The sequence below is a fragment of the Papio anubis genome, chromosome 2, assembly GCF_008728515.1.
Source record: "Papio anubis isolate 15944 chromosome 2, Panubis1.0, whole genome shotgun sequence".
Taxonomy (NCBI): Eukaryota; Metazoa; Chordata; class Mammalia; order Primates; family Cercopithecidae; genus Papio; species Papio anubis.
This window is the reverse complement of record NC_044977.1, coordinates 92,337,635-92,361,119: the sequence shown is the minus strand read 5'-3', so window position 1 is coordinate 92,361,119 and position 23,485 is coordinate 92,337,635. Positions and strand designations below refer to the sequence as shown.

The following is a 23,485-nucleotide window of genomic DNA, read 5'->3' as shown; positions in this document are numbered from 1 at the left end:
CGGAGTCTCGTTCTGTCGCCCAGGCTGGAGTGCAGTGGCGCGATCTCTGTTCACTGCAACCTCCGTCTCCTGGGTTCAAGCAATTCTCTGCCTCAGCCTCCCGAGTAGCTGGGATCACAGGCGCCCTCCACCACGCCTGGCTAATTTTTGTATTTTTAGTAGAGACAGGGTTTCACCATGTTGGCCAGGCTGGTTTTGAACTCCTGGCCTCGTGATCCGCCCGCCTAGCCCTCCCAAAGTGCTGGGATTACAGGCGTGAGCCACCGCGCCCGGTGTATATTGTATTTTTATATTTTTTGAGTCCGTCCCTAATGCAGTGGCGGGATCTCGGCTCACTGCAGCCTCCGCTTCCCAGGCTCAAGTGATTCTCGTGCCTCAGCTTCCGGAGTAGCTGGAATTACAGGGGGCGCCTCACCACCCCAGCTGTTGTATTTTTAGTAGAGAGGGGATTTCGCCATGTTTGCCAGGCTGGTCTCGAACTCCTGGCCTCAAGCAATCCATCCGCGTTGGCCTCACAGTGTTGGGATTACAGGTGTTAGCCCCCCCACCCGGCGCAAAACACTTTTTTTTTTTTTTTTTTTTTTGCAGACAGAATCTCGCTTTGTAGCCCAGGCTGGAGTGCAGTGGGCGATCTCCACTCACTGCAACCTTTCTCCCCCAGGTTCCAGCGATTCTTCTGCCTCAACCTCCCAAGTGGCTGGAATTACAGGCACATGACACCACGCCCAGCTATTTTTTTGTATTTTTAGTAGAAACTGGGTTTCACCATGTTGGCCAGGCTGATATTGAACTCCTAACCCCGGATAATCCACCCGCCTCGGCTTTACCAAAGTGTTGGGATTACTGGTGCGAGCTACTGCGCCCAGCCCCAAATGACTTCCAACAGGAGCAGTCTAGAACAGGGCTGGGCAAACTTTTTGTGTTTGGTTTTTTTTTTTTTTGAGGCGGAGTCTCGCTCTGTCGCCCAGGCTGGAGTGCAGTGGCCGGATCTCAGCTCACTGCAAGCTCCGCCTCCCGGGTTCACGCCATTCTCCTGCCTCAGCCTCCGGAGTAGCTGGGACTACAGGCGCCCGCCACCTCGCCCAGCTAGTTTTTTTGTATTTTTTAGTAGAGACGGGGTTTCACCGTGTTAGCCAGGATGGTCTCGATCTCCTGACCTCGTGATCCGCCCGTCTCGGCCTCCCAGAGTGCTGGGATTACAGGCTTGTGCCACCGCGCCCGGCCTGTGTTTGGTTTTTTTTAATAAACAGTGTCTCCCTATGTTGCCAAGGCTGGTCTCCCAACTCCTGGGCTCAAGGGATCCTCCCGCCTCGGTCTCCCAAAGTGCTATGATTACAGGCGTGAGCCACTGCACCTGGTCTCGCAAATGTTTTCTTTTAAAGGCCAGGTGGTAAATATTTCAGGCTTTGTAGGCCACACAGCTAGTGGTCTGCTGGTGTGTGAAAGCAAAGACTATAGGTAAACGAATGAGCATTGCTGTGTTCCAATAAAACTTTCTCTATGTACATTGAAATTTGAACTTTGGCTGAGTGCAGTGGCTCACGCCTGTAATCCCAGCACTTTGGGATGCCGAGGCGGATGGATCCCTTGAGCCCAGGAGTTCAAGACCAGCCTGGTCAACATGGCAACACCCCATCTCTACTTAAAAAAAAAGCAATTAGCTGGGCGTGGTGCCATACACCTGTAATCCCAGCTACTCTGAGGCTGAGGCGCAAGAATTGCTTGAACCTTGGAGGCAGAGGTTTCAATGAGCCGAGATCGTGTCACTGCACTCCAGCTTGGGTAGCAGAATGAGGCTCTGTCTAAAAAAAAAAAAAAAAAAAAAAAAGAACATTGAATTTCATGTATACTTTTCATTATGAAATATTCTTTTTGATTTTTTTTTTCCAGCCATTTAAAAATATAAAAACTGGCCCAGCGTGGTGGCTTACACCTGTAATCCCAGCACTTTGGGAAGTTGAGGCTAGGATCACTTGAGCCCAGAAGTTTGAGACCAGCCTGGGCAACATAGTGAGACATCATCTTTATGTTAAAATTTTTTTTTTTCTTTTTTTTTTTTTTTTTGAGACGGAGTCTTGCTTTGTTGCCCAGGCTGGAGTGCAGTGGCCGGATCTCAGCTCACTGCAAGCTCCGCCTCCCGGGTTCACGCCATTCTCCTGCCTCAGCCTCCCGAGTAGCTGGGACTACAGGCGTCCGCCACATCGCCCGGCTAGTTTTTTGTTATTTTTTAGTAGAGACGGGGTTTCACCATGTTAGCCAGGATGGTCTTGATCTCCTGACCTCGTGATCCACCTGTCTCGGCCTCCCAGAGTGCTGGGATTACAGGCTTGAGCCACCGCGCCCGGCCAAATTTTTTTTTTTCTTAAGTAAAGACTATTCTTAGCCCTTGGGTGGTATAACAACAGGTGACAGGCTGGATTTGGCCTGTGTGTAGTTTGCCAAGCCATCGTCCAGCATGTAGCTGTTTGTCCTGTGTGGGAGCCCTTGTGCCTCTTTCCATCCATTCTTTGAGGGTGGTGGGCTTTGTCTCTGCCTACTGTGCCAAGAGCAGTTCAATTGGATAGCAAAACTAAAGAAAGTAAAGATGGTGGGCTGGATTGCAGTGACTCACGTTTGTAATCACAGCACTTTGGGAGGCTGAGGTGGGTGGATCATCTGAGGTCAGGGGTTCGAGACCAGCCTGGCCAACATGGTGAAACTCTGTCTCTACTAAAAATACAAAAATTAACCGGGCTTGGTGGTGTGCGCTTGTAATCCCAGCAACTCAGAAGGCTGAGGCAGGAGAATTCAACCCAGGAAGTGGAGGTGGAGGTGGAGGTGGAGGTTGCAGTGAGCTGAGATCGTGCCACTGTACGCCTGGGCACCAAGAGCAGAAGTCCGTCTCAAAAAAAAAAAAGAAAGTAAAGACAGTAACACTAAGTTGAACTTTAGAAGGAGAATAACTTTTCCCTCTTGTGAGTGGCAAAGGGTGATTTGTGGTCACAGAGCTAGAAAGGTTCTTTGACTTCCCTAAGTGCTTTGCAGATGTGTCCAACATGGGCGGAGGCACCTGCTCCTGAGGTCCTGGAGTGTGCCTGTCATTCAACACCTGTTCCCTTCTTGGAGGACTTCTTTGCCTCCCTGAATGATTTGCCTGTGAGTGGTCTTATGCTGGGGAGAGGCACCTAAGGAGTAAGGGCAGAGCCGGGACTCGAGGTAGGATCCCTTAGTTCAGCTGTATGAGGTTATTCTGTGTCCCTCAGTTTTTTCCCGCCTGCTCAGTGGGATCAGAACCATCTGTCCCTCTGGAAGGGCGAGGCTTAGTTGGTCTTTTTTGCTGAAAACTCTAAGGATTTGCCTCCTTGCCTTGTGCTTTGCTCAGATGTAGCCACTGGGAGTGGCCAAATCATGGTACTCAGTTTTTCTACTTCTAAAACTTTAGAACTTGAAATAGTAAGATTGCTTTTTTTTTCCTCCTGACTTTAGTGAGGAAAACAGTAACTTGGAAAATTACCCAAGACAGTTATCAAACAAGATTATAATTTTATGTATTTTTAAAATTTTAAAATGCTGCTCCATTTACACAAAGATGTGCAGTTCTGGATAGATACATAGTGTAGGCACATATTATGGGGCCAGGATGATGGTTTTCTAGGGCATGCAAGAGGAGAAATTGTATATATGTCTTTATTAAATCACTTGACACATTCTCATCAGCTTAATACAAAAGCCAGAGTTGTTGTTGGGGTCTGTTTAGAGTGTTTTTCCAGGGGTGATGATTTCAGCAGGGATGATGTCATTATCACATTTAGGGCTTTTTTTTCTTGCAAACCCAAGGACAAGGCTACCCCTTAGCCTAATTCCCCATAGTAACTGCACTATTACTCTCTGGGGAGCTCAAAAATAGATGAGACAAATTATAAGCTGCTTTTTTTTTCCCTTTGAGACGGAGTTTTTCACTCTCATTGCCCAGGCTGGAGTGCAGTGGCACGATCTCAGCCCACTGCAACCTCCTCCTCGTGGGTTCAAGTGATCCTCCTGCCTCAGCCTCCTAAGTAGCTGGGATTACAGGTGTGCGCCACCACACCTGGCTAATTTTTGCGTTTTTAGTAGAGATGGGGTTTCACCATGTTGGCTAGGCAGGTCTCGAACTACTTACCGCCTGCCTTGGCCTCCCGAAGTGCTGGAATTACAGGCATGAGGCACCGTGCAGAGCCTGGCCAGCTTCTATATATCTTGTAAACACATATGCCTTATCAGTATGTTCCTGTCTTTCACACTGGAATAAAGAGTGTCAAGGAGGAAGCTTCGGTCTGCTGCTAAGACCCTCCTCCCCCTGAGAGGCACTCCCTTCCCCAGACTCTGTCCCTTCTACAAAGGCACAGGTCACAGGTTAGAAATACCACATCGCAGTTCCTTTTCTGAACTTTCAGAATCAGTGACATTCAAGGATCAGGAAAACATTCTTCTTTCCCCTCAGCAAAGATATGGCAGGGAAGGCTGGGCGCGGTGGCTCATGCCTGTAATCCCAGCATTTGGGAGGCCGAGGTGGGTGGATCACCTGAGGTCAGGAGTTTGAGACCAGCCTGGCCAACATGGTGAAACCCCGTCTCTACAAAAAATACAAAAAGTAGCCGGGTGTGGTGGTGCATGCCTGTAATCCCAGGGAAGTTGAGGTGGGAGGCTCCCTTGAGCCCAGGAGGTGGAGGTTGTAGTGAGCAGAGATTGCGCCACTGCATTCCAGCCTGGGCAACAGTGAGACCCTATCTCAATCAATCAATAAATTCCACAATGATTATTTTTATTATTAGAGGTGTGGGTCTCATTGTCGCCCAGGCTGGTCTTGAAGCCCTGGATTCAAGTGATCCTCCCACCTCAGACTCCCAAAGCGTTGGGATTAAAGGTGTGAGCCACTGAAACCGGCCTGACACATTTTTTAAAAATACATTTTTATTAAATCACAGACTTCTCTTTCATAAACTATTTTTGAGATGGAGTTTTGCTGTTGCCCAGGCTGGAGTACGGTGGTGTGATCTCTGCTCATGCAACCTTCGTCCCCTGGGTTCAAGTGATTCTCCTGCCACAGCTTCCTGAGTAACTGGGATTATAGGTGTGCACTACGATGCCTGGCTAATTTTTGTATTTTTAATGGAGATGGGGTTTCTTTGCCATGTTGGTTAGATTGGTCTCAAACTCCTGACCTCAAGTGGTCTGCCTACCTCAGCCTCCCAGAGTTCTGGGATTATAGGTGCGTGCCACTGTGCTCGGTCCATTTTCATAAATTAAAGGAAAAAAAAATGTCTACCTGGAGTCACATAACACATGGGGGAAATGATGCCTTGTCTCAACAGTTGTGCTCATTTTTAGGGTAGAAAAATGATGAATGCTTAGAGTTTACCTTACTACATTTGATTAAGATTAGTGTTTCTGTAAAGACGTAATAGGGAAGTGGTGCAGAGCATAGAGAAGTTGACTCAAGCATAAGGCAGTAGGTTCAAGGAGCTCGGGGTCTGGGTCCGCTGAGAAGGCTCAGGTGACCACAGCCAAGGCTCAGAGGGCTCTTGGGGATCCTCTTGATGGGCCTGGTAGGGCTGGCTTCTTAAGACTGCTTCTTTCTTTCCCCAGCTCTGCCTGCCAAGGATTCTGTCTGGCCTTGGGAAGGGAAGCCTAGATATCTGGTGAGTTGGACCCACCTTTCTCTTTTCTGAAATGCTGGCTCATTTCTCAGAGAATGGGCTCATCTCTCTTTCTTGGGAAGGGAGGAAGTTATTAAGTGGTTTATGCCTTGTGTTAGCCATTGTTCTAGGCATATTATAATGGTTTTTGTGTTTAATCTTTCTGTTTTTTGAACTTATACAAAAACATGACCAAGTTTAATATTAATTCAGAGTATTCTAAAATGTAATGGTAACTTTTTATAAAAACCTTGGGTTATTAAGATCCTAAAATGCACTATTAAAAGTTCCCTATGTCAACATTTGCACAAATAATTATAACACTTTAATAGTATCTAATAGTCTTATCTTGTACATTGGACCTCTTTTTCACATTTTATTATAGAAAACAAAGATGTAAAAGTGGAAAAAGAGTTAATGAACTCTTCTGTATCCTCATTCCACTTCAGCAATGATCAACTCATGGCCAATTTTATTTCATCTCCATTCCTACTGGATTAAAGAAAATCCAAGGCATCATACCATTTAATCCATAAATATTTCAGTCTTATGTTTAAATCATTAACAGCTGTAGGAGATGGGTGGTGACGTCCCCATTTGAGATATGAGATCATCTGGCTTAGAGGGATTACATGATTTATGCACGGGGACATGCGAATGGCCAAATGGTAGAGTCAGGAATTAAATCCAGATTTCTCTGATCTCAAACCATTAATTTTCTGTGATGCCTTCTTGACTGTTTTTTCTTTGTCCTAGAAAACTACCCAGTGATAAAAGAACACATTTTCCAACTCTAGGAAATGGGGTTATGTTTTTAGATGAAGAGCCCCATAGAGTTCACCCCCTTCTTCTGATGTTGTGTATCCCTGTCCCCCAACCCTTATGGTCTTTTCTGTACCAGAAATTTAATTTATTGGTTTCTGGGCAGAGGACTATATGAGATTGTGGGAGCTAGCCAAATAGAGTGTTAAATTCACTGTCCTTATTCTCAAAGATCCAAGATTCTTTGGGAAATGATGCATAGAGACAGGAAATTAATGACACTGGTAATAATTATGATGAAGACAGCTAAAACTATAAAATAGTACAGGGAAAGACTAGGTGTTAGGCTGTAGCTGTTAAAACAATGCACAGCCACAAAGAATGGCCTTAGTTTTGGATTGATAATCAAATTCATGGTATGCAATGTCCTTTAACCCTGCATTAAATTCACGTAGCTTCATGAAGGGATAGAGTATAGGAGACATAGCAGCCACACCATTCTTCTCAGGAGGTTTTGTGCTGGTCTCTGGGGCAGCTTCCAGGCCATAGGGGCCAAGCTTGATTGATACAGATGAGGGTGACTTGGGAGCAAATTACTTCATTATCAGGGAAGCAACTGCCTTTATTTTCCTGTATTCCCTTCTCTGCCCCAACCTTTTTTCTTTTTTTTTTTTTTTGAGGCGGAGTTTCGCTCTTGTCGCCCAGGCTGGAGTGCAATGGCGCAATCTCGGCTCACTGCAACCTCTACCTCCTGAGTTCAAGCGATTCTCCTGCCTCAGGATCCAGAGTAGCTGGGATTACAGGCACGCGGCACCACACCCGGCTAATTTCTGTATTTTTAGTAGAAACGGGGTTTCACCATGTTAGCCAGGCTGGTCTCGAAGTCCTGACCTCAGGTGATCTGCCCGCCTCTGCTTCCCAAAGTGCTAGGATTATAGGCATGAGCCACTGTGCCCGGCCCATCTTATGTTTTCATGCACTTCAGAGTAAGTTGCAGATCTCAATACATTTCACCTCTAAATACTTCAGCATGCATATCATTAAGTAGAATTCAATATTGTTTCTAATTTTTTTCTGAGGTCAAATTTACATACAGTGAAATGCACAGATTTTGAATTTGCCATTTGTTGAGTTCAGCACTTCTACAGCTAATTGTTAGCTATTCACATAGCTTCCTTTTTTATGTGTCTATTCAAAGTTTTGACACATTTAAAACAATTTATGATTGACATATAATGTTTGTACCTTTTAATGGGGTACGATGTGGTGTTTTCACACATGTATACATTGTGTAATGATCAAATTGGGGTAATTAGCATATCTATCACCTTAAACATTTATCATTTCTTTGTGATGAGAACATTCAGAAACCTCTTTTCTTTTTTTTTTTTTTTTTTTTTGTTTGAGACGGAGTCTCGCTCTGTCGCCCAGGCTGGAGTGCAGTGGCCGGATCTCAGCTCACTGCAAGCTCTGCCTCCCGGGTTCACGCCATTCTCCTGCCTCAGCCTCCGGAGTAGCTGGGACTACAGGCGTCCATCACCGCGCCCGGCTAGTTTTTTGTATTTTTTCAGTAGAGATGGGGTTTCACCGTGTTAGCCAGGATGGTCTCGATCTCCTGACCTCGTGATCCACCCGTCTTGGCCTCCCAAAGTGCTGGGATTACAGGCTTGAGCCACCGTGCCCAGCCAAAAACCTCTTTTCTAGCTATTTTGAAATATACAGTTCTGGCCGGGCGCGGTGGCTCAAGCCTGTAATCCCAGCACTTTGGGAGGCCGAGACGGGCGGATCACGAGGTCAGGAGATCAAGACCATCCTGGCTAACACGGTGAAACCCCGTCTCTATTAAGAAATACAAAAAACTAGCCGGGCGAGGTGGCGGGCGCTTGTAGTCCCAGCTACTCCGGAGGCTGAGGCCGGAGAATGGCGTGAACCCGGGAGGCGGAGCTTGCAGTGAGCTGAGATCCGGCCACTGCACTCCAGCCGGGGCGACAGAGCGAGACTCCGTCTCAAAAAAAAAAAAAAAAAAAAAAAAAAAGAAATATACAGTTCTGGCTGGGCATGGTGGCTCACACCTGTAATGCCAGCGCTTTGGGAGGCGGAGATGGGCGGATCACCTGAGGTCAGTAGTTCGAGACCAGCCTGGCCAACATGGGGAAAACCCGTCTCTACTAAAAATACAAAAATTAGCTGGGTGTGGTAGTGGGCGCCTGTAATCCCAGTTACTCAGAAGGCTGAGGCAGGAGAATTACTTGAGTTTGGGAGGTGGAGGTTGCAGTGAGCCGAGATCGAGCCACTGCACTCCAGTCCAGGCAACAGAGCAAGACTCCATCTCAAAAAAACAAAAAAAATACAATTTATTATTGTTAACACTAAGCTTCCTATTTTGCAATAGAACACCAGAACTTATTCCTTCTGTATGATGTAGTTCTGCACCTAGTGACCAATCTCTCTCCTGCTTTCCTCTCCCTTCCCCTCTCCATCCTCTGGTAACTACTATTTTACTCTTTACTTTCTTTCTTTCTTTTTTTTTTTAATTAAATAGAGACGAGGTCTTACTATGTTGCCCAGGCTGGTCTCGAACTCCTGGATTCAAGCAGTCCTCCCACCTTGGACTCTCAAAGTGCTGGGATTACAGGTGTGAGCCATTGCACTTGGCCTACTCTCTACTTCTTTGAGAACAACTTGTTTTCTTTTTTTTTTGAGATAGAATCTCCCTCTGTTGCCCACGCTGGAGTACAGTGATGTGATCTTGGCTCACTGCAATCTCCGTCTCCCAGGTTCAAGCGATTTTCCTGCTTTAGCCTCCTGAGAAGCTGGGATTACAGGCATGCGACACCACGCCCAGCTAATTTTTGTATTTTTAGTAGAGACGTGGTTTCATCATGTTGGCCAGGCTGGTCTCGAACTCCTGACCTCAGGTGATCCGCCTGCCTCGGCCTCCTGAAGTGCTGGGATTACAGGCATGAGCCACGGTGCCTGGCTCGTCTTTTGTCATGTATTTGTTTCATGAATATTTTGTTCTAGCCTAGAGCCTACCTATTCGTTTTCTTAATGTCTTTTGATGAGCAGGAGTTTTAAAATTTTGATGAAGTTTGTTAAAACTATAAAATGGTTTTTTAAATATGAAATTTGGTCAACTTTTCTGTTTTATGTTTTTTGCTGTCTGTATGCTGTCAAAGAAATCTTCGCTTATCTCCAAGTTGTGAAGATTTTTTTCTAGAAACTGTATAATTTTGGCTGGGGGTGGTGGCTCATGCCCACAATCCTAGCTTTGGGAGGCCGAGGTGGGTGGATTGCTTGAGGTCAGGAGTTTGAGACCAGCCTGGTCAACATGGTGAAATTCCATCTCTACTAAAAATACAAAAATTCAGCCGGGCGCTATGGCTGATGCCTGTAATCCTGGCACTTTGGGAGGCCGAGAGGGGCAGATCACCTGAGGTCAGGAGTTCGAGGCCTGCCTGGCCAGCATGGTGAAATCCCGACTCTACTAAAAATTAGCTGGGCGTGGTGGCACGCGCCTATGGTTCCAGCTACTTGGGAGGCTGAGATACGAGAATCACTTGAACCTGGGAGGTGGAGGTTGCAGTGAGCTGAGGTCACGCCACTGCACTCCAGCCTGGGCGACAGAGTAAGACTCCGTCTCAAAAAAAGAAAAAAAAATTAGCTGGGTGTGGTGATGCGCGCCTGTAATCCCAGCTACTTGGGAGACTGAGGCAGGAGAATCACTTGAACCTGGGAGGCAGAGGTTGCAGTGAGCCAAGATTGCACCAACGTACTCCAGCCCGGGCAGCAGAGTGAAACTCTGTCTCAAAAAAAAAGAAACTTAAAAAAAAAAAATCAACTTTAAGTTGAGGTGATTTTTAGGTTTTTTTGGAATGGTATGAGATAGGGATTGGTGTTCTTTATTTTTAAATTTGGGCATTCTGTTCTTCCAATACTGTTTTTGAAAAGACTTTCCTTCTTTCATTGAATTCCTTTGATACTTTTGTTAAAAATCAATTGTGGGGCGAGGCACAGTGCTCATACCTGTAATCCTAGCACTCTGGGAGGTCAAGGCAGGTGGATCGCTTGAGCCCAGGAGTTCGAGACCAGCCTGGGCAACATGGCGAAACCTCATCTTTACAAAAAGTACAAAAAATTAGCTGGAGTTGTTTGCCTGTAGTCCCAGCTATGTGGGAGGCTGAGGTGGCAGGATCACTTGAGCCTGGCAGGTTGAGGCTGCAGTGAACCATGTTCGCACCGCTGCACTCCAGCCTGGGTGATGGAGTGAGACCCTGTCTCAAAAAAAAAGAAAAATCAGTTGTGGGTCTGTTTTCTGGGTGCTCTGTTCTGCTCCTTTGAACTCTTCTCACATTTGTATTGTGCTCCTCACTAATGTAGCTTTATGGTAAGTCTTAAAAATCAGGTAGTGTAAGTCCTTAAATTTTATTATTATTATTATTATTATTTTGAGACAGAGTCTCACCGCTGTCTCCCCGGCTGGAGTGCAGTGGCGTGATCTTGGCTTATTGCAACCTCCACCTCCCAGGTTCAAGTGATTCTCCTGCCTCAGACTCTCTAGTAGCTGGGACTACAGGCGTGTACTGCCATGCATGGCTAATTTTTTGTATTTTTAGTAGAGACGGGGTTTCACCGTGTTAGCCAGGATGGTCTCAATCTCCTGACCTCCTGATCTGCCCGCCTCTGCCTCCTAAAGTGCTGGGATTACAGGCATGAGCCACCGCACCTGGCTAATTTTATTATTTTTTTGAGGTTGTTTTGCATATTCTAAGTCTTTTGCATTTTTATATAAATATTGAAATCTATCAATTTGAAATTGAAAGTCTTATCAATTTCTACAATGAGATTTTGATTGAATTGCTTTGAGTTTTTATATTAGTTTGGGGGAAAATAACATCTTAACATTATTGAGTGTTCTGGTCCATCAGCACAGTGTCTCTCCATTTATTTAGACAATTTTTTCCTCATTTATGTAGATCTTTATCTTAATAATCTGGGCTTTTTCTTTTTTCTTTCTTTTTTTTTTTGAGACAGAAGATCCCTCTGTTTCCCAGGCTGGAGTGCAGTTGTGCAATCTCAGCTCACTACAGCCTCTGCTTCCTCAGTTCAAGTGATTCTCTTGCCTCAGCCTCCTGAGTAGCTAGGATTACAGGCGTGCACCACCACACATGGCTGTTTTTTGTATTTTCAGTAGATGGGCTTTGGCCATGTTGGCCAGGCTGGTCCCAAACTCCTGATCTCAAGTGATCCTTGGCTTCCCAAAGTGTTTGGACTGCAGGTGTGGCCACCATGCCCGGCTGTCACCGTTAGTATTAATGAATCAATAATAATGGTGGTTATTAACTAACGTCCATACTTTATTCGGATTTCTTTAGTTTTAATGACCATTTTCTGTTCCAAGATCCCATCCAGGTTATCATATTACACTTAGTTGTCATGTCTCCAAGGAAGTACTAGTCAGATATTTTGTAGAATGTCCCTTACTTGGGATTCGTTTGACGTTTTCCTCAAGTGAGAGTATCACTTGAGCCCAGCAGTTCAAGACTAGTCTGGGCAACACAGCAAGAACCCATCTCTAAAAAATTAAAAAAGAAATTCACTGGGATTGGTGGCATGTACCTGTAGTCCTAGCTACTTGGGAGGCTGCCGTGGGAGGATCACTTGAGCTCAGGAGTTTAAGGCTGCATTGAGCTATGATTATGCCACTGTACTCCAGCCTGGGCAACAGAGTGAGACCTTATCTCTTAAAAAACAAAACAAGGCCGGGCGCAGTGGGTCAAGCCTGTAATCCCAGCACTTTGGGAGGCTGAGACGGGCAGATCACGAGGTCAGGAGATTGAGACCATCTTGGCTAACGGTGAAACCCCGTCTCTACTAAAAAATACAAAAAACTAGCCGGGTGAGGTGGCGGGCGCCTGTAGTCCCAGCTACTCGGGAGGCTGAGGCAGGAGAATGGGGTAAACCCGGGAGGCGGAGCTTGCAGTGAGCTGAGATCCGGCCACTGCACTCCAGCCTGGGCGACAGAGCAAGACTCCGTTTAAAAAAACAAAACAAAACAAGCCAGGCGCGGTGGCTGATGCCTGTAATCTCAGGAGAATTGCTTGAATCCCAATTGCTTTAATTTTTTGATACTCTGTGTGTATGTGTGTGTGTAAAATTTAAAATTCTAATTGTTCATTCCTGGTATATAGGAAAGCAGTTGACATATAGGAAAGCAGATGATCTTATATCCTGCAGCCTTTCTATGCTTGTTTATTAGTTCCAAGATTTTTTTTTATTTATTTACTTATTTTTGTAGATTCTCTGGGATTTCCTATGTAGACAGTCACGTCATCTGTGAACAAAGACAGCTTTATCTTTTCAAATATGTGTACATGTTCTTTTTCTTGTCTCATTTCAGTAGCTAGGACTTTCAGTACAATGTTGAACAGGAGTGGTGAGAGAAGGCATCCTTGCTTTGTTTCTAGTTATCTAGGAAAACCATCTAGTCTCTCGCTGTAAAGCAGGATGTTTGTTGTAGGTTTTTTGTAGATGTTCTTTGTCAATTGAGGAAGTTCTGCTATATTTCTAGTTTGCTGAGAGCTATTACTTTTTATTTTTGTTTTTTATTTTTTTGAGACAGTCTCACTTTATCTGCCAGACTGGAGTGCAGAAGCGCCATCTCGGTGCACTGCAACTTCTGCCTCTTGGGTTCAAGCAATTCTCATGCCTCAGCCTCCCAAGTAGCTCGGATTACAGGTGTGCACCACCACGCCCAGCTAATTTTTGTATTTTTAGTGGAGACGGGGTTTCACCATGTTGGCCAGGCTGGTCTCAAGCTCCCGACCTCAAGTGATCTGCTTACCTTAGCCTCCCAAAGTACTGAGCCACCATGCCTAGCTGAGAGTTTTTACTTTTTGTTGTTGTTGTTGAGACAAAGTCTTGCTCTGTCTCCAGGTTGGAGTGCAGTGGCATGATCTTGGCTCACTGCAACCTCCGCTTCCCAGGTTCAGGTGACTCTCCTGCCTCAGCCTCCCGAGTAGCTGGTATTACAGGTGCCCACCATCATGCCTGGCTAGTTTATTTATTTTTAGTAGAGACAGGGTTTTGCCATGTTGGCCAGGCTGGTCTCGAACTTGTAACCTTAGGTGATCTGCCTGCCTTAGCCCCCCAAAGTGCTGGGATTACAGGCAAGAGTCACCATGGCTGGCCAGAGATGGGGTCTTGCCATGTTGCCCAGGCTGATCTCAAACTCCTGAGCTCAAGCAATCCTGCTTTAAACTCCCAAACTGTTGGGATTACAGGCATGAGCCGCCACGCCTGGCAACTGAGAATTTTTATAGTCACTAGATGTTGGGTTTTGTCAAGTGTGTTTTCTGCATCAAATGATATGATCATCTGATTTTGTTTCTTTAGCCTATTTAACATGGTGGATTACAATGATTGATTTTCTTTTCTTTTCTTTTCTTTAAGCCCACGAGCCTAGTTTATGACATTCCATTGGGCAAAATCTTCTGTTCCCAGCACTGAGTATGGCCCAAGCCCCACAGCAGCTGCTGAGGGACCCATCTGCCCTGCCTGCCTCTAGCTCCCAGCATTGCTACTGGGGAGGCCAAGGGTACTGAAGTTCGTCCCACTGTCACCTGTCCATACATGTCAGAGAGGCCAGGCCGTCGTGGGGCGGTTGGGGCAGGACTATAGTTGTGACCGAGGGCTTGTGAGTGGGCCTCCTACTCCATAGTGCAGGAGGAACTCTAGAAGCTCTGCTGTCTGTCAGTGATACAGCTTCCAAGGTGTTCTTGAGTAGCAGACATTGTCCCTCAGGAGGGGGGACCCCAAGGCCATGAGCACCCTGTTCCAGGGGAGGCCTTTTATGTAGATGGGCATGAGGGAGTGGGGAGCCCAGTGCATCAGATACTGGTTGAGTTGGGGTTTGCTCTTTGGAACAACTCCTTCAGGAAGCTGAGGCCTATGATTTGGTAACAGACCTGCTTGGTAGGCCATCTTCACACACTCCTCCATCTAGCAGTGCTCTTCCCGGCATAGGCCTGTGATCTTTTAGGGCAGCGTGCCTCCATGAGGCTGGATGAACTGGCTAAGCAGCAAAACATTGTCATAGTTTTACTTGTGGTTCAGGTTCCAATGGCAAATGGGGCACTGACCAGAGGGGTTTGGGGGATTTGAACTCTCCTTGGGAGTTGCTGTGATACGGCCTTCAATTATAGTTGTCTTTCCTTCTTGGATCTCCACCACTGCCCTGAACCGGCGAGCTGGAAGCTGAGTCCAGCTGGTCGCTGCTGGGCCTGCTAGGAGCCCATGGGGAAGCTGCCCACAGCCGGACCCCAGAGCCTCGAAGGCAGCCGTGTTGAAAAACCAACCCTGACCTCTACAATGATTGATTTTCAAATGTTGAACCAGCTTTGCAGAACTATAATAAACCCAAGTGTGGTGTGTAATTCTTATACTTTTCTGGATTTGATTTTCTTATATTTTGGGAGGGGGGTATTGTGTCTCTGTGAGATATATTGATCTATAGTTTTAATTTCTAATGTCTTTATCTAGATTTGCTATTAGGGTAATGCTGGATTCATAGGATGGGTTAGGAAATGTTCCGTCTGCTTCTATGTTCCAGTAGAGACGGGGTTTCATCATGTTGGCCAGGCTGGTCTCAAACTCCTGACCTCAGGAGATCCGCCTGCCTCAGCCTCCCAAAGTGAAGTGCTAAGTTACAGGCGTGACGCTGAAAAAAGTTTTAATTCCGGTGAAGTCTGTTTTATTGTGTTTTCTTTTTTTTTTTTTTTGAGGCCGGAGTCATCTGCCTTGAGCTGTTCTGGAGTGCAGTGGCTGGATCTCAGGCTCACTGCAGGCGCTCCGCCTCCAGTTCCGCATGGAATTCTCGGCCTCAGCCTCCCGAGGTAGCTGGGACTACAGAGCCACCTCATGCAGCCTGTTTTGCCATTTCTTGTGAGGGAGCCCAGGTTTCACTGCTGTGGTAGCCAGGATGGTCTCGATCTCCTGACCTCGTGATCCCATCCGATCTCGGCCTCCCAAAGTGCTGGGATTACAGGCAGGCCACGGCGCCCGGCTATTATCTGTTTTTCTTTTTATGGATTGTCTGGTTTTGGTGTCATATCTAAGAACTCTTTACACAAACACCCCTAGGTCTAATCCCTGGATCTTCCTGCCATTTTCTTTATTTTATATTTTTCTATTTAAATTAGTGATTCATTTGATTTTTGTAGTGTGAGGGTTTTGGGTTCCAGGTTAATTTTTTGAGGCCAGATGTCACCAGAGCTGGAGTGCAGTGCAGGAATCTCAGCTCCACTGCAAACTCCGCCTCCCAGGTTCCGCCATTCCTGCCTCAGCCTCCGGGTGGCTGGGACTGTTGCATCCCTTCCTGCATCGGCTAGTTTTGTATGACATATTTTATTTTATTTTGAATTTTATTTTATTTTTTTTGAGGTCTCGCCAGGCTGGGTGCGGTAAGCCAGATGCCAATGCCACGGTCGCTCCGGGTTCCGCCATTCTCCTGCCTCCAGCCCCTCCGGTGGCTGGGACAGAGCAGCCACCTGTGGCTAATTTTTGTGTTTTATTAGGGGTTTGCATGCGTGTTAGCCAGGATAGTCTCGATCTCTGGTAGCAGATCCCAGCCCGTCTCGGCCTCCCAAAGTGCTGGGATTACAGGCAGACCACAGCGCCCGGCCTTTTGTATTTTAGTAGAGGCAGAGTTTCACCATGTTAGCCAGAGGATGGTCACCGATCTCTGACCTCGTGATCCACCCGCCTCGGCCTCCCAAGTGCTGGGATCACGGGAGAAACTGACCACTGCTTGCCCGGCCCCAGGTTAATTTTTTTGTCTGTGAATGTCCAGTTGGTCCAGCGCCGTTTGTTGCAAAATCTATTCTTCATTGAATTACTTTTAGCAATTTGGGGTATTTGTGTTGATCTCTTTTTGGGTTCTTGGTTCTCGGTTCTCTTCTATTGATCTGTGTGTCTATTCTTCCATCAATACCCTGTCTCAAGTATTGCAGTGACCAAATAGTAGTAAGTTTAATATGAGGTAGAGTGATCCCTCTTACTTTGTTCTTCTAGTTTCTTTGCCTTATATATATTATAGGATAAGTTGTCTATAAATCTACAAAAAAAATCTGTTTGGGATTTTGATAGGAATTGTGTTAAATCTATAGATCATTTTGGGGAAGATTGACGTCTTTACTATATTGAGCCTTCCAACTCATGAACATGCTTTGTCTCCCCATTTAGCTAGATCTTCTTTGATTTTTTTTTCCATTGGCATTTTGTAGTTTTCAGTGTACAGATGTTATACTTGTTTTGTTGGGTTTATGTTAGGCACCTCTTTTTGGGGGGAGTGATTGTAAATGGTATTATGTTTTTAATTTCAGTTTCACATGGTTGTTGCTAATCTATAGGAATACGATGGATGTTTATGTGTTCATCTTGTATCTTTCAATCCTCCTGGACTCACTCACTAGTTATATGATCATTTTTATTTTTTTATTTTTTATTTATTTATTTATTTTTTTTTGAGATGGAGTCTGGCTCTGTCGCCCAGGCTGGAGTGCAGTGGCCGGATCTCAGCTCACTGCAAGCTCCGCCTCCCGGGTTTACGCCATTCTCCTGCCTCAGCCTCCGGAGTAGCTGGGACTACAGGCGCCCGCCACCTCGCCCGGCTAGTTTTTTTGTATTTTTTAGTAGAGACGGGGTTTCACCGTGTTAGCCAGGATGGTCTCGATCTCCTGACCTCGTGATCCGCCCGTCTCGGCCTCCCAAAGTGCTGGGATTACAGGCTTGAGCCACCGCGCCCGGCCTATATGATCATTTTTATAGATTCCTTTGCATTTCCTGCATAGAAAACCATGTCCTTGGCAAATAGGGGTAATTTTATTTCTTCCTTACCAGTCTCTATGCTTTTTACTTCCTCTTCTTGCCTTGTACTGGACAGAATGTTTGATTACTTTTTGAGAACCAAAAATTATTTACTTATTTTAAAAACCAGTTTTCATTTAAATATAAAACATTCCATTGCTTAATTATAGCAAATAGTAATAGCAAGTGTTTACTGCATGTCAGGCATTGATGTCAGTGCTTTATCTTTATTAAGATAGTAGGTGTCATTATCAAGCCCATTTTATAGATGTGGAAACTAAGACACAGAGAGGTTATGTAAGTTTCCAAAGGTCATGTATTGTGTAAGTGGCAAAGTTGGGATTTGGACTTGTGTGGTTGGGCTCCATAGATTGGGCTCCTACTACATCCACTGTGCAAAAAGCCTAGCTTCCATTGTAGCTGAGCCTGTTTTATGCTTCAGTGGAAGAACTAGAGGGGGAAGAGGAGTCAAGAGAGAAATGGAGAGGATGTTGGAACATGAGAGACACAAGACTTGAACAAGACAAATTATGAGACCCGGGATATAAAAAGACGAGTGGAAAGATCACTGAGAATATGAGAACCAGGATATGCCTGAAGCAGCAGGTCATGGAAAGCATGTAAGGGACAGCAGCCCACACCACTGCCCGCTCAGGCCTTGGCTGCCTAATCCTGGGTCCTGGCCTGCTGTCTAGACTTTCTGTCCTCCCTCCTACACTATGCCATGCAGCCTGACTGCCTGGGCTGCTGGCTATAGATGTGACATCCCTCCCAAAACTTCTCACACACTCAAGGATTTCAGTATCTACACCTAGTTTCCTACTCTTAGCTCAGCGTCGTCATTATTCTCTACTGCTTCTGCTCTTCTGTGCTGGGTTTTATTAAATCTTTTTTATAGTCCAGCTCTCAGGGGAGGATGCTAAGAAGCTCTGGCTTGGTAGCCTTGCAGTGTGCTTTCTCCAGCCCCTACTGTCATCTTTGATTTCACAGAAGCTTAGTTAGTTTCGCTTTAGAACCTGGAATATATATTCCCAACTCCTAAAGTGCCAAGGACCACTGGAAGGTGGACAAGAAGACTGATGAATACCTGAGAATAGGAGAAAGAAGCTGAGTCAGAGAAGAGGTACTCAGGACGATCAGAAGCAGCTGGGAATAATGTGCAAATGTTCCCTGAAGTCTGCAGAGTGAAGTTAAAAATCTAAAGCAAGTCCAAGGCAGGCAGATCACTTGAGGTCAGGAATTAGAGACTAGCCTGGCCAACATGGTGAAACCCCATCTCTACTAAAAAAAAAAAACAACAAAAAAACCCCAAAAATATTAGCCAGGCGTGGTGATATGCACCTGTAGTCCTAGCTACTTGGGAGGCTGAGGCAGGAGAATCACTTGAACCCAGGAGGCAGGGGCTGCAGTGAGCCAAGATCACGCCACTGCACTCCAGCCTGGACGACAGAGTAAGACTTGTCTCAAAAAAAAAAAAAAAAAAAAAAATCTAGGGCAAGTTAGGAGTGTCATGAAATACCCACAGGCTGAAGCAGTTGGTCACTGAGCAAATAATGCTTGAATTCAGTAGAAGTAAGTTGATTGGTGGCTCCCTTGGTATCTGAGGGCAATGCCACCTTTCAAGTATAACTAAAGAGAAAACACCACTGAATACTCATTTTGAAGAGAAGAGACTTGAAGATGAAAAAGCATATGGTGTAGGTTTTTTTGAGACGGTCTCGCTCTGGTCACCCAGGCCAGAGTGCAATGGTGCAATCTCAGCTCACTGTAGCCCCGACCTGCTAGGATCAGGCAATCCTCCTACCTCAGCCTCCTGAATAGCTGGAACTACAGGTGTACACCCCCATACCTGGCTAATTTTTGTTTATTTTTCATAGAGACAGGGTCTCACTGTGTTGCCCAAGCTAGTCTTGAACTCCTGGGCTCAAGCAATCCTCCCACCTCAGCCTCTCAAGTAGCAAATCCATTTCTTTCTCTCTCTCTTTTTTTTTTTTTTTTGAGGCAGAGTCTCCCTCTGTCACCCACGCTGGAGTGCAGTGGAGTGATCTTGGTTTACTGCAACCTCTGCCTCTAGGGTTCAAGCGATTCTCCTGCCTCAGCCTCCCGAGTAACTGGGACTACAGGCGTGTGCCACCACGCCCAGCTAATTTTTGTATTTTTACTGGAGACAGTGTTTTAACATATTAGCCAGGCTGGTCTTGAACTCCTGACCTCAAGGTAACCTCCCACCTTGGCCTCCCAAAGTGCTGGGATTGTAGGTGTGAGCCACCGTGCCTGGCCTAGATCCATTTCTTATGTAGCTAGATTCTCCAAGACCACCAGTTCCATTCTCCCTGTGAATCTCCATTGTGACTTGATGCATATGAATTTATTGGTTGATTTAGGGACCAGTGACTTTCGAGGATGTGGCTGTGCTTTTCACTGAGGCAGAGTGGAAGAGACTGAACCTTGAGCAGAGGAACCTATTCAAAGAAGTGATGCTGGAAAATCTCAGGAATCTGGTCTCGTTGGGTGAGGATATGTTCTCTTCCTTCATTTTTCCATTTAAGTATTTACTGACCATATTCAGTGTGCCAGCCAATGTTTTAATCTCTTAGAACATATCGATGAATAGAATAATAAAGCATTTCTTCTCTCATGGAGCTTACATTCTAGTATAGGTAGACTGACAATGTACAATAAGCAGCATATAGAGGTAAATTATATATGTCAAAGGATAATAAGTGCTACATAGTTAAAAAATGTATAAGATATATATAAATATAAGTAGAGCAGATTAAGGGAGATCTGAAGTGCCTGGGTGTGGAGGCAACTGGCTGAACTTTTAAATTGCGTGATCAGGGTAGGCCTCTCTGAGGAAGTACATTTGAACAAAGGCTTGAAGGAGGTAAGGAGGTTGGGTATGTGGGTCAGGTGGGAAACTGCTCCAGACAAGAGGAAAGCAGTGCCACGGCTCTGGAGGCAGGAGCATATCTAGTCCTTTGGAGGAAAAGCAAAGAGGCCAAGGTGTTTGGAGTACAGAGAACGAGGAGGAGAATAGTAAGAGATGCCTTCTATGACCTAGAAGTTGGAAATGTTTGAGGTTTAAGGTGTAAGTCTGTCAGTTTGATGTTTTAAAGATTACTGGATATCATACATCATGTTTTTATTCACTTATTTGAAAACTAAAACTGATTACTAGGTTAGCAAATAACAAAATCATTCTGGATATTCCTGAGTTATTGATGAGAGTCAGATTTTCGAAGTTCCTCACATTTCTCTCAGCAGCTTTCTCAAGGTTTGTCTTCATCTGGCATAGCTATGAATTAAATAGTTCTGATTTATTCTCTTTGCATCTGTTTAGACCTATTTTGCACTGCTTTAATCTCATTTGAATTGGCCTCATTTCAATCCTAGTTTTGCTTATTTCTATTTCAGTGCAGATTCATCCATTTAAGTTAGCTTTCAGTTGGCCAATCTGATCTGGTCTCATTTCATCTGGTCTTGTTACTCTCTATCTTTATGCTCATACATTTTGTTGATTCTGAAGAATATGTTAAAATTGTCTTAAAATAATCTGATTCAAATTAATCTTGACCCTGAAACTTTGGATCTCATTGGATCCATTTCAGGTGTTAAACTGTTTTTGTTCTTGATCCATCTTTCCCTTTCTCTCTACATCAGTTTTTCTCTTATTGCTGAATTATTTAAAGCAAATCTCAAATATCATGACATACCACTCATGTTATATCACAGTGCAACTCCAATAAATAAGGATATTTTATTTTATTTATTTATTTTTTTTGAGATGGAGTTTCACTCTTGTTGCCCAAGCTGGAATGCAGTGGCGCGATCTTGGCTCACTGCAACCTCCACCTTCCGGGTTCAAGCAATTCTCCTGCCTCAGCCTCCCGAGTAGCTGGGATTACAGGCACGCACCACCACACCCCGCTAATTTTTTTGTATTTTTAGTAGAAACGGGGTTTCACCATGTTAGCCAGGCTGGTCTCGAACTCCTGACCTCAGATGATCCACCTGCCTCAGCCTCCCAAAGTGCTGGGATTACAGGTATGAGCCACTGTGCCCGGCCTAATATTTTCTTATATAACCACAGTGTCATGATCAGAACTCAGAAAGTTACCAGGAATGCTTCAGTATCATCCAACACCTAGATCATCTCAAGTTTTTTTGCAAAATTGAATCGGGATTCAGATGAGATCCACACATTCCATCTTCTAAAAAATTCTCTTAATTTATATCAACTCCTTCTCTGTCTCCTTTTTTTTTTCCCCTATAGCCCACGGATGTGTTTGTAATGTTCTGAATCTAGAATATAAATCTATGTTAGTATCATAAAGTAATTTTTGCATGGTAGATTGTAAATCAAGAGAAAATAGTTTTTGAGCTTTACCAAGAGGTGTTCACCAATATGAAAAAAAAATCACATCACTCATGGCAGTGCTGGTTGTGGTGTTTGAGTAACAACCGCTTGCATAGCACACTTAGGTCTGTCACTACTAGAACACACACAGTCATCAATAAGGCACATCCATGTGTGTCTGCATTTGTAGCTGTCTTGTCTACAGTGTAAGCACTTGTCTTGTCCTGTAAGCACCTGATTGCTCTGGTATGTCTCATAATGTAGCCCTGTCAAGAGATTACATATTGAAATGAATATTTTTATTGTAAATTACTTTCTTTTTTTCTTTCTTTTTTTTTTTTTTTTGAGACTGAACTTTGCTCTTGTCCCCCAGGCTGGAGTGCAGTGGTGCAATCTCGGCTCATGGCAACCTCTGCCTCCCCAGTTCATGCAATTGTCCTGCCTCAGCCTCCTGAGTAGCTGGGATTACAGGCATGTGCCGCCATGCCCGGCTAATTTTTGTATTTTTAGTGGAGATAGGATTTCACCATGTTGGTCAGGCTGGTCTCAAACTACTGACCTCAGATGATCTGCCTGCCTCAGCCTCCCAAAGTGTTGGGATTACAGGCGTGAGCCGCCACGCCCAGTTCCTTTCTTTTTAATGTTTTGGATAGGGCATTACATTATTAAAACATTCTGCGGCCAGGCGTGGTGGCTCATGCCTGTAATCCCAGCACTTTGGGAGGCTGAGGCCGGCGGATCACGAGGTCAGGAGTTTGAGAACAGTTTGGCCAACATGGTGTAACCCCACCTCTACTAAAAATAGAAAAAAAAAAAAAATCAGCCAGGCATGGTGATGTGCACCTGTAATCCCAGCTATGCAGGAGGCTGAGGCAGGAGAATCACTTGAACCTGGGAGGTGGAGGTTGCAGTGAGCCAAGATTGCACCACTGCACTTCAGCCTGGGCGACAGAGCAAGACTCCATCTTGGAGAGAAAAAAAACACAAAACATTCTGCATATGAGTACATTTAATTAAATATGAATTTTATTTCAGGACAGTAAGTGAGATGTTACGAAACATAAGTTATAAAAAGGAGGCTTTTGTTCTGACAGTATTGAGAACATCTTCTGCCTAACCCTCTAGTCCTTTTTTAATTAACTTGGCTCCTGTCACTCATTTACTCAAAAGTATGTATTGACTATTAAACGCTGGGTCTAGTTCTGCATTCTTAGAATATACCAGTGATATGTATGGGAGAAGGGTGCTGTAGACATAGAAACCAGACAGTGTAAGTCATCTGGATGGGAGGATAGTGTGGCTCAGATGGAGCAAATGAAGGCTGGAGAATAGGCTTGAGTCAAAGAAGCAGTAGGTGGAACCCAGTGGGCCCTCTGAGCAGCTTGGCTTTTACTCTGAACATTATGGACTTCCTTTTTTTTAAGTTGAAGGGTCTTGTTTATTAGAAATGTAGAAAAAAGAAGGAAGAGGCCAGGTGCAGTGGCTCACGCTTCTAATCCCAGCACATTGGGAGGCTGAGGCGGGCGGATCATGAGGTCAGGAGTTTGAGACGAGCATGACCAACATGGTGAAACCCTGTCTCTACTAAAACTACAAAAATTAGCCGGGCGAGGTGGCATGTGCCTGTAATCCCAGCTATTCAGGAGGCTGAGGCAGGAGAATCGCTTGAACCCGGGAGGCGGAGGTTGCAGTGAGTCGAGATCGCGCCACTGTACTCCAGCCTGGGTGACAGAGCGAGACTCCGTCCCAAAAATAAATAAATAAATAAATAAAAATAAAAAGGCCAGGCGCGGTGGCTCACACCTGTAATCCATGCTCTTTGGGAGGCTGAGTTCGAAGCTCA

At 45.2% G+C, this 23,485-nt stretch overlaps 1 protein-coding gene and 1 pseudogene across 2 annotated transcripts in view; one reads left to right on the top strand and one right to left on the bottom strand.

Moving 5' to 3' along the window:
• The window catches only part of ZNF589 (zinc finger protein 589), a 29,866-nt gene that overhangs the window by 1,188 nt on the left and 5,193 nt on the right, over positions 1-23,485 (top strand). For both annotated transcript variants that reach the window (XM_017955463.3, XM_009200870.4), the window contains exons 2-3: positions 5,605-5,657; positions 19,667-19,793. In XM_017955463.3, the coding sequence (XP_017810952.2) occupies positions 5,605-5,657; positions 19,667-19,793 (180 nt within the window). The remainder of the gene's footprint in view (positions 1-5,604; positions 5,658-19,666; positions 19,794-23,485) is intronic.
• LOC108583945 lies at positions 14,169-14,783 on the bottom strand (annotated as a pseudogene).